We start from the raw sequence: 10,111 nt of genomic DNA on the forward strand, positions 1-10,111 counted from the left end.
AAGATCCAAGCATCCTAGCGCCCGCCATCCCGCTCTGTCCCACAGACCGCCGCCACACTCAACATGGCGCCCGCGCTCTGGCAGCCTCCACATCCAAGATGGCCGCCGGGAGAATCCCGCCCCTCAGGCTGCGCCCTATGGCCGCCCTCAGGCTCCTTCCGCCGCCGGGGCGGGAGTCGGCTCGGAACTGCGCAACGCCAAGATGGCAGCGGCCGTCGTGGGAGTCTCCTTGAAGCGCGGCGTCCCCGCGCGGCTCCTGGGGGCCGTGCCGCGGCCGGTGAGGGGCTTGCGGCCGCTTTAGATCCCGGGCAGCCGGGAGGGAGACCGGGGCGAGGGGCTGGAGCGGGGGTGTGAAGGGAGTGTGAGGGGGAGAAGGAGAGGTGAGGTGGGAGGGAGGTTGGTGGGCGGGAGGGGTTGCGTGAGGTTTGGGGATGGGTAAGGGAGGGAGCTGGAGGGCGAGGGGGAAGGCAGAGAGGGCTGTGAGGGAGCTGAGGAGCAGGAGGGGGTGCAGGAAGGGCTGAGGGGGGCAGATGGGGGTCCATGGTGCAGTACAGGATGGGAAGAGGGTTCAGAGTGAGCAGGAGAAGAGGAGGTGGGCTTGGGGGAGCAAGAGGGGGATGCTGTGGAGGAAAAGGAACAAGAAGGGGTGTTAGGAAGGTGTTAAGGGGAGGGAGAGGTTGGTAGGGGACTGGTGGGTGTAGGAGATGCATAAAATGATTTGGAAGTGATGTGGGAACAGGAGGAAAAGGGATGTGGGGTGAGCTGGGGAGAAGTGAGTAGGGGCAAGTGGCTTAGGGGGAAAAATAGCTTCTAGAGGAGTACTGGGAGGAGATGGAATACTGGAACAGGGTAGAAATGTGTCTGGCAGCTTCAGAGGGCAGTTTGGGGCAGAGAGAGTCTTCAGGGCTGTAGAGAAAGGAGTCTCAGTGGGCACTGTAGCTGCCCCTTATTTTAGGGGTCTTCTGCCTCGTGCAGCAGGGAGCCCCAGGGCAGAGATGGCTGCATGCCCCGTGTGCACCGCTGCTGCAAGTCCCCAGCAGGATTTCCCAAACGCTGTACAAATGCTCAAATGCAAAGCAGCCTTGGGTCCTGCAGCTCCTCCTGCAGCCTCAAGTCATTTTTGTTAGCTGGCCAAAAGGCACCCCAAAGAGAGCTGAGGGCTGTTTTGCTGCTTGTTGTTGGAATGCAGATGTGTCGGGGAGCGCAGACGGCAGCAGCGGCAGCGCCCCGTATCAAGAAGTTTGCCATCTACAGATGGGATCCCGATAAGCCTGGGGACAAGCCCCGCATGCAGACCTATGAAGTGGATTTGAATAAGTGAGTATGCCCCGTTAGAGAGGAGGTTTGCTGCCAGGCAGGTACTCTGGGGCTGCGTGGGCATGCAGGTTATCTGGTAGGTGATGATGGAGGGTGGTTGAGAAACACTTGAGCTGACAGCTAAAGGTGTCAGCAGTTGCATTAAGCTTCAGAGATGGAAAGCTTGTTGGAGTGGCTGGGGAGGTGGTGCCTCAGCTGTGTTACAAAGCACCTTCTCCTCAGCAAGGACAGAATCAATGTTCTTTCCTGATAAAGCCTACAGTGGGATGTTTATAGTACCCTAAATCCCAGTTACTCAATAACATGTCAGCAGTGAAACAGTCCCTTTGGCTTGTGACTTCCATGAGTTTTTATCTCTGTTGAAGACTTTGAAGGTGTTTGTGGCTTTAATAAGCTTTATTTATATGGAGAACTTGGAGGCATGTTCCCAAAGGAAACCTTTTAACCTACAGCTCGCAGTCCCAAGTGTGAGAGATACAGTGGAAGCTTTATCAACTCTCCTTATAGTTCTCTTCACACTTAGTTACTTCTCCTTTACAGATCCTATTAAACTGGAAGTAACCACCTGGCACAGTTTGATGTAGCTATCACCAAGAAAGCTCCCTCTTCTCTCTCATTCTGCAAAGGGGTGCAGTCTTGATTTCCCTGAGCTCTGCTTGCTGCTGTGCTCTTGCCAGAGGAATTCACCTCGAGCCCTTTCTGAAAGCTTCAGATACAAAGCCATGCAGCTCGTGACTTCAGAAGCACGTGATACACGACTCAGATTTTTGTGTTACTTGAACCAGTTAATAATTTCTGGGTGTTGCCTTGTTTGCTGTGTATAAAATTACAGAAGTTGTCCAAGACTTTGGTTTTATGTGCAGCACTGCCTCTTGTGACTAATGAGGACAGGCAGACTTGTTAAAACCTGACCCAAAATGAGAGAACTGGTAGCAAAGCACTTGATTTTTTTCAGTTGTGCTGTCTGAACTCTCCTGCTGAGCCACATCTGGGTATCAGCAAAAGAAGGTGCTTCTCTCCCACCCTGACCCTGGCCTGTGCTAAAGGGATATGCACCGATAGAAAGATCTCGTTACAGAATTGTGTATCTTTAGTTGTTAGGTGATCAAAGTCCTTTTAGGGGCCAGAGATCAAGCACTTGAGGCTGAGGGAGAGGGACTGTTAGAGGTTCACTGACTCTTGCTTTCTGTTCTAGATGTGGGCCTATGGTACTCGATGCTCTGATCAAGATTAAAAACGAGATGGACTCCACTCTGACCTTCCGCAGGTCGTGTAGGGAAGGTAAGAAGGACTTTCCAGCCTGCTGAACTTCAGGATTGTCCCTCAAGACTGTTGCAGCCAGTCTACATGTAACCACTAGAAAACTTCAGGGTAAATGGCAGCATCCCACTCTCCTCTTCCAGCTGCTGCTGGAAATACCACCATGAATCAGGCACTTAAAGCTCATATTCACAGGGTGTAATTGCAGAACACTGAGCTATGGGCAACATGCTTAAACAGCCCCAGTTGTTCCTGTTTCTGTCCCTAATCTTCTCCATCTTGCTGCCCTCCAGTGTTGGACTCCTTGAGGAAATGTAGTGAGAGAGCTAACAGCAGCAAAATTGAGGGGGCAGACGTGGTGAATGGGAATGAATCGTCGGGGCTGCTCTGTCTAGTGCTGGGAATAAGGAAGGGCGTCACTGCAAGAGGGTGACTTCGAGGAATAGCTTCAGGAATCTTTTTTTGGCCCTTTGACTAAGTGAATGTGATTGATTGAGGAAAAGGCCATCTGGTGACTTCATGCTGCAGAGCCAACAGGTTGGTTCTACAGGCACAGATCAGCGTGTCCTTAAATTAACTGCGGGGAAAACTTGGCCAAGTGACTTTCCCTGCTTAAAAAAACAACCCCTCTCTTAATTGATGGCTAATGTTGGGATGCAGAGCTTCAAATGATAGTTGGAAAAATGCAGGAGGGGAGGATGCCTTTGTGGAGTGGCTTTTGAATGAGATGGGTTTTTGCAAGGATGAGAACTTTAGGTGCAGTTGATGCCTGAAGATGTTTTGACTTGGACCTGAATCAAAAGCACGCTCAAACGCCTGTTTCCTGCAGAATCTGCATAGCAGGTGGAGGGATTTCATGTGATGTGGTTGTTCCCAGTGTCTGATATTTAGATAGGCAGCACTGCTCCTGAGCAGTAACTGCCTCAAATATTTCCCTTTGAGAACATGAAGACAGATTTTTCAAGCTGGGCTGCTTCACTCTTACCCCTTTTTCTACCATGCAGGATAAAAACCCAACCCAGTGTCACATTCCTGTTGCCTACTCGTGGTCCTTGTGGTTGCAGTCCTGGTTCTCTCTCCAGTTGACTGGAAAATAGTTGGAACCATTCCTTGAGTGGGAGGAATAACCTTGTTTGAGTGCCAGCCTTTGGCAGTGAGGGGAAGGCCAGCACATCAGGTGCTGAGGCTGACTGGCTCGTCAGTGTGAGGAGCAGTGGCATTTCTCTGACTCATAGCAATTGATATGTGTCAAATCCTCTGAAATTAGAGTTTGACCCTTTCAACATTTATCTTCTTTCTAATAGGGTGTTTTAGGCTTTGGGCTGAGTTGGATACCCGAGCTCCTGACCTGAGCAGTATCTCTGACAGTTCTGCCGTGGTTTTGCTTGTAAACTTTGGCCTTTCCTGGGTTTCATCTGATCTTTCTATTGCTGGGAGATCATTAGCAGTGTCATTTAGCCTGTTTGTTAAGCTATTTATATGCCCTTTGTTCTAGTGAGTGTCTGTCTTCTCACCTTTGGGAATTAATGCAGTTCATGGCACCACTCTCCCCTCCTGCAGAAGGCACAGAAAGAAGCTTCTGTCTTAAGAGACTTTGTGCTCCTGACATTCAGGGATGCTTCTGTCCATAACCATAAGGCTGATGGGGAATGCTCCTGCTTTACATATCTTAACCCCAGCATTGGCTGCTTCACATCAACACCAGCTTGTGCTTCAGACTTGTGAACAAAGCTGAATGTTTTCCCCACCCTAAGTAACATCTAGAAACTAATGACTGATGCGACAGGGATGAAGTGTCCAAGCTGTTTGGTTTGTGCTGTGGAAGGAAGCTCAGTGCTGAGGATGTGTTTAAGCCTTAATGAAAGTGCCTCCTGCCTTTGTTCTTTATTTAAACAACAACATGTTTGGCCCAATGGCAACTCCTGCCGTTTTCCTTGTCACGTACAGGGTTCTTGAAGACAACCCAGGGGCATTTTTTGAGGCCAAAAGGATCTTCCTCAGGTAGGATAAGAGGGTAAATATCTAATGCTTTATTCTTTCTCTCCCATTCAGGCATCTGTGGCTCCTGTGCTATGAACATTGCAGGTGGAAACACGCTGGCCTGTATCAAAAAAATTGACCCTGATCTCAACAAGATCACAAAAATCTACCCTCTCCCCCACATGTATGTCGTGAAGGACCTTGTTCCAGTGAGTATGTCAGCTGGCAGCAGAGGGTGACACTATTCCAGGCAGGATGGGGTTCAGATTGAGTGGGAAAGGAGGACATTGGGAGGTGCCAACAAGATCACATCTCACAAGGGATCCTGTGTGACCTGATCAAGGGGACCTGCTTCCAGGGGGTTGGATTAGGTGATCTCTAGAGGTACTTTCTAACCCCTACTGTTCTGTGGTCCTGTGGATCCACTGATATTTTCTGGCATGGGTAGGTCTGAGCTTCAGCAGTGACTAAATCAGTCCTCATTTGGAGCAGTGTGTCAGGTCGAGGTAGAAGGTGCTGCCTTCTGTTGGAGTGGCAGCAGATGTTCCATCTCTGGTGATCAGTTTAGCTTAATAAACATGACCTCTTTGCCTTTTGACTCCTAGGACTTGAGCAACTTCTATGCACAGTACAAATCCATCGAGCCTTACCTGAAGAAGAAGGACGAGTCGAAGCAGGGCAAGGAGCAGTACCTGCAGTCCATAGAAGACCGTCAGAAACTGGTTACTGCTTCTTTTCTTCCCCTTGACATCCCTTCCAGATAAGACCAGGGTTAAACATTAACATGCAGTAGCTTCTAGATCCTTTAATGACAAAGCTGTCTGGTGCAAAACCTGGCGTGGGTGGAATGTGCTGCCTGCAACGCGGTGTCGTGGCATGACTGCACTGCTCGGGGTTGCCACAGGAGCTCTGATTCCACTTCCCCTGTCTGCCCTGTGAAACTCTTGTGTGCTTGTAAAAACATTGTGGAGGGGACAGGCCTGTAATATTCCAGTGGAGATAACTGGAATGGAGACACTGCAGGCATGGAGGCTGTCGGGCTCGGTGCTTGTCTAGCTTCAGCATGCAAAACAGCTCTCTCACGTTGCTGCTTGCTGAGTTTTTCAGCCCTAAAAACTAATGGCAAAGGCTAAAACACTTTTGGATGTGGAGGCACAAGCATGATATGTTAGCACAAGTCTTTGGATGTCTGTTCTGTGGGAATGTAGTGGTGTTGCTCCAGAGTTTCCACATAAAGCCGAAGAGTGTCTGAGGAACCATTTGAAGAGCTGGGGTGTAATAGCTTTTAAAAAAAGTGGATAAATTCTTGTCTGGATTTCCCTGTCTGCAGTAGTGTTATTAAATGAGCACTTTCCCTTTTGCTTCTAACCACTCGTGGTGGATCCATCACTGGCTTCGTGGTTCAGAGCTCAGCCTGATCATTGCTTCAGTCACTGAGTAGGCACAAAGTGGGGCAAGCAGCCTGGATTTTGGCAGGCAGGAACAGAGAGGTGAATATGAAGAGCAAGGCTGATGAAAGGAGATGCAATGAAAACATGTGAGCTGCAGCCTAATTCTCTGCAGTGATCTTTGAATGTTTTCCACTCTCTGTGTTTGCTGGTAAGTTAACATCAGATGAATGTCATCAGTCATGTGCCCGAGATGGCAGCAGCACCATGAGACTGGTGATGTGATGTCTTAACAGCCACAGGATTTCACAGTATGAAAGAATGTCTGTCCAAGGGCAGCTGTTAGTTTTCCTGCCCCACTTCATGATGTTATCTAATCTCTATGTAAGGGCTGAAGGGACTCTCCCTTCACATGGTTTTCATAAAGCAACATCTTTGAAATCACATTCTCATTTGAGTAGAAATAAAGCAGAGCTAAAAGAGACTGCAAGAGCTGCCCCAATCTTTCTCACAGCTAGCAAACTTGCTTTTTATCTCATTGCTGAAGTTTCTCTTGCTTTGAGAACGGCCCATGTGCAAGAGAATCTTGGATAGAAGTGTCTGCAGGAAAACTCCCACCTTTTCCTTGAAATCATCAATCATTTGAAATGTTAAAACTAGAAATAAGGCAAATTAAGAGCAAGAGGGTGTCTCTGACTTACCTTGCTACAAGGTCCTGGGAGTTCTGGCATCAGGTACCTTTCTAAACTCAATTTAGTGAAACCTTGGTCCCAAAGCAACTTTCAGACACGTAAATTAAGCCAGAGTGGACTCTGTCTTTTAGCCTGGGAGGCTAATTGAGCTACTAGGAGATTTGAGAGACCCTCTGCTCCTCAGTCTTCTACCTAATGTCACTTGCATGTGGGTTTACCTTTTCTTCAGTGCCTGAAATACAAAGGCCTTCATCTCTCTAAAAAGGATGAAATGGCTGAAGACTTGCACCATTCCCCTTCTGTGAGTGCCTGGGGATCCCCTCAAAGCATTTACTAAACCATGAGCTCTTCTCCCTTGGGATCTTGGGCAGATTCTCCTCTTTCTTCCCTTCTGAAAGACAACCTTGCATTGTTAGTGGGTCACATACCTGTTCCTTTCCTCTGTCACTTCATGGGACAGGCTAGAAGAAAGGAGTGCAAGAAGATTGAGCAATTTGCCCATTGTTTTTCAGTTCATGCTTTCCCCCCACCTGCTGTTGTCACAAAACCCTAGGTTTATTCTGGGGGTTGACTGGAGAGGTTTGCATGCTGCTTGTTTCACAGGACCTGCACGTAGGAGTTGCTTGCTTCCAGCACTGCTGCTTCAGCATAAGGTTTTCAGGAGGCACTCTGTTGTGGCAAGTCACTAGAGGGGAAAGCGGTGAGGGAAGCATGTGCTCTTGTAAAGCCCTTCTAAGGCTCTGTGATGGGTTTTTGGAGTGGCTTGACTGGTCTCCCACCTCCGTGCAGGACGGACTGTACGAGTGCATCCTGTGTGCCTGCTGCAGCACCAGCTGTCCCAGTTACTGGTGGAACGGGGACAAGTACTTGGGTCCTGCAGTACTGATGCAGGTAAGGATCCCATTTATCTCTGCTGAGCTACTCCCTCCACCCTTCAAACCAGTCCAAATACTTCCAAGCACAGGTTGGTTTCACATAGCCCAGATCCCAGATGTGGAATTCCTGAGTTAGGTGTTGCTTTTAAAAATAACCTTCACTGCTGATTCCAACACCTTGAAGAAGCATTTGGGGTGTCAAATGCCACTGCCTTTCAGGCCTATCGCTGGATGATTGACTCCAGGGATGATTACACAGAGGAACGTCTGGCACAGCTTCAAGACCCGTTTTCTCTCTACCGTTGTCACACGATCATGAATTGCACAAGGACTTGCCCCAAGGTATGTGGCTGAGGGTTATTGGCTTGTTTCCAAGCAGCCTGGTTTGAAAACAAAAGGAAAATACCCACTTAGGCTTATGTTTTCCTCAAGCTTGTTACCAGAAGTCACGTTTGCAAGTAGTGTGACGGTACAAGAGGATGTGACCAAGTCAGGATTACACATAGCAGGAACATCTCTTCCTCCTCAGCAAGGCTGTGGCTTTGAGAACCCGTTGGCAAGGTTTAGGAGGATGAGTATAGAGTGCTTGTCATGCCAGAAATGGTAGAGGGGAGTTTGTCCTGTGTAGTTTGCGTGTTGTGAGTAATGCACTGAACCCCCACACAGCACAAGCCTGAACCCCAGTGGCAGCAGCAGTCCCTCCTGTGTTGTGCAGCTCTTGTGATAAGCACACAACAAGCTTTCAGTGCCTTTGGGGGCTGTTTTATGCTGCTTTCCTCTCAGCAAGGCATTTCCCAGATGGTCTGTTCTCTCTGCTATTCTTTTTGAGAACTGAGCAAGTTTTCCCAGATCAGAACATGCCTCTTCCTCATCTTGCAATGACACTGTGCCTGTTGTTGGGCAGATTATCAAGGTTTACTCTCCTGCCAGCTCTGCTGCTTTCCAGCCAGCCTTTGTGCCTGGTGGTGGAGCAGCTCTTCTCGAGCTGGGAAATAATATGAAGGCAAGTATTGGAGTGAGTCACAGATGTGGGGCAGATGAGATGCTCAAGATCTGGGTTGATGTGTTTGTGAGGAGCACTGCATGGTGAATATTTTTTAGAGTGTATTTCTCTCAAGTGATTCACTGCCTACAGATAATTCCCCCTTTGTGTAGGGAGCCAGCTCCTGATCAGATGTCAACCACAGTTCAGCTAAAGGTGAAGATTCAACTCCAAAGAGCTGTGGGAACATATGAAGTGTGGGGAAATCACACTTGGTCTCAAGTTTGAGACATGTTTGTGGTTAATAACACACTTCCACTCACGTGCTCTAATCCTGCCCCTTATCTTAATCAGCCCTGAAAGACAACGTGGTGAGCTCTGCACCAGAGTCATTTCCTGCTGGTTCTTCCGTCTCACAGCGCTGCTGCTGTTGCAATCACCACGATATGGTTGTGATCCCGCTCTCGTTTGGGGATTAGGCATGCTTGGGTTGGTAGCAGTGCTGCAGGATTAAGGGCTTTTGCAACCTGCCATGTGTCTGGATTGTAGGGAAACCTTAGGGAAGCTTAGCTGCCTTTTGTGTGAGGAGCATTTTCATCTTGTGACTTAGTGTTCTTGCTCACTTCCCTCATGTCCTCCAAGACAGAGCTGCTTTGTATTTCAGACAAGGAGAAAAACCACATCTCTTGTGCTGTCCCTATCAAGCTTTTCCAGGGCAGAGGTTGGAAAAGTGTTGAATTCACTTCTGCTCGGGCTTTATTCAAAGTTCCTAGTGCTCAGCCACTCGTTCTTCTTTTTGATCATCGTTTTGCTGATTAAAACAAATCCTCCAAAGCCAAATGAGCATTTTTCTTCAAGCTGTGGGAAGTGCTGCTGGCTCAGCCTCCAGGTAGAGGAAGTGAGCTCCCAGCACTGTGTCTCTACTCCAGGCTGGCTTGTTCTCTACCCTTGCAAATTTGGGGATGGAGCACAGGAAACTTGGCAGTGGCACACCTTAAACAAGGGGCTCTGCACACCATAATACCCAGCCTTGCTCTTGAGAGCCATCCCTCAGTGTCCTCTGATCTCCCAGCACTTGAAGAGCAGCACAACATTAGGCTTTTAGGGAGGGGAAAATGGTCCTCTGCCATGTGTTTTAGTGAGTAGCATCAAATTTGTGAGTTTGGCTTAGATGCAGGGAGGGTGCTGTAACATGGTGATTTCCAGGGGGAGCTAACTGAAATTTTACTCTTTTTAGGGGTTGAACCCTGGCAAAGCAATTGCTGAGATCAAGAAGATGATGGCAACTTACAAAGAGAAGGCAACTGCAGCATGATGCTGTTCCCTAACTGGAAGTGTAACATGAAAACGTGCTTTGCCTGAAAGCAATTTCTACCTGAAGTAGGAAAAAACAAGTTCCAGCAGGGAGTTTGGTCTTTTTCCTCTAGGTTTGCACGTACAATAAATACTGTAAAGAACAAACCAGAGTTGTTCCTCTGTTAACAATATTGGACTGATGCTTCTGCTTCCCGTGGTGGAATCCCAAACCTCTCTGGTTTGTAGTTATTGGAGGTGTGAGCAGTTTGGGGTCACCTCTGAGACAGTGCTGTGGGATGAGGGTTTCTAAGTGGCTCCACA

General features: G+C 48.5%; 1 protein-coding gene across 1 annotated transcript; it reads left to right on the forward strand.

The window, feature by feature from the left end:
- The first annotated feature begins 165 nt into the window (after positions 1 to 165).
- Positions 166 to 9,955, forward strand: SDHB (succinate dehydrogenase complex iron sulfur subunit B). Its single transcript, XM_062012985.1, has 8 exons — positions 166 to 277; positions 1,190 to 1,317; positions 2,513 to 2,598; positions 4,630 to 4,766; positions 5,163 to 5,279; positions 7,427 to 7,528; positions 7,732 to 7,854; positions 9,732 to 9,955. Exons 1-8 carry the CDS (start codon positions 203 to 205, stop codon positions 9,807 to 9,809), a joined length of 846 nt encoding a protein of 281 aa, XP_061868969.1. The 5' UTR covers positions 166 to 202; the 3' UTR covers positions 9,810 to 9,955.
- Positions 9,956 to 10,111: the final 156 nt, after the last annotated feature.

The sequence above is a fragment of the Colius striatus genome, chromosome 21 (genome assembly GCF_028858725.1).
Source record: "Colius striatus isolate bColStr4 chromosome 21, bColStr4.1.hap1, whole genome shotgun sequence".
NCBI classification, from domain to species: Eukaryota; Metazoa; Chordata; class Aves; order Coliiformes; family Coliidae; genus Colius; species Colius striatus.

What these genes read in the sequence shown, in the direction of transcription:
- SDHB (XM_062012985.1), top strand. Translation starts at nt 203, where the DNA reads ATGGCAGCGGCCGTCGTGGGAGTCTCCTTGAAGCGCGGCGTCCCCGCG. An exon ending in TATGAAGTGGATTTGAATAA is followed by an intron (nt 1,318 to 2,512) that starts GTGAGTATGCCC and finishes TTTCTGTTCTAG; the next exon opens with ATGTGGGCCTATGGTACTCG. An exon ending in GCACAAGGACTTGCCCCAAG is followed by an intron (nt 7,855 to 9,731) that starts GTATGTGGCTGA and finishes TACTCTTTTTAG; the next exon opens with GGGTTGAACCCTGGCAAAGC.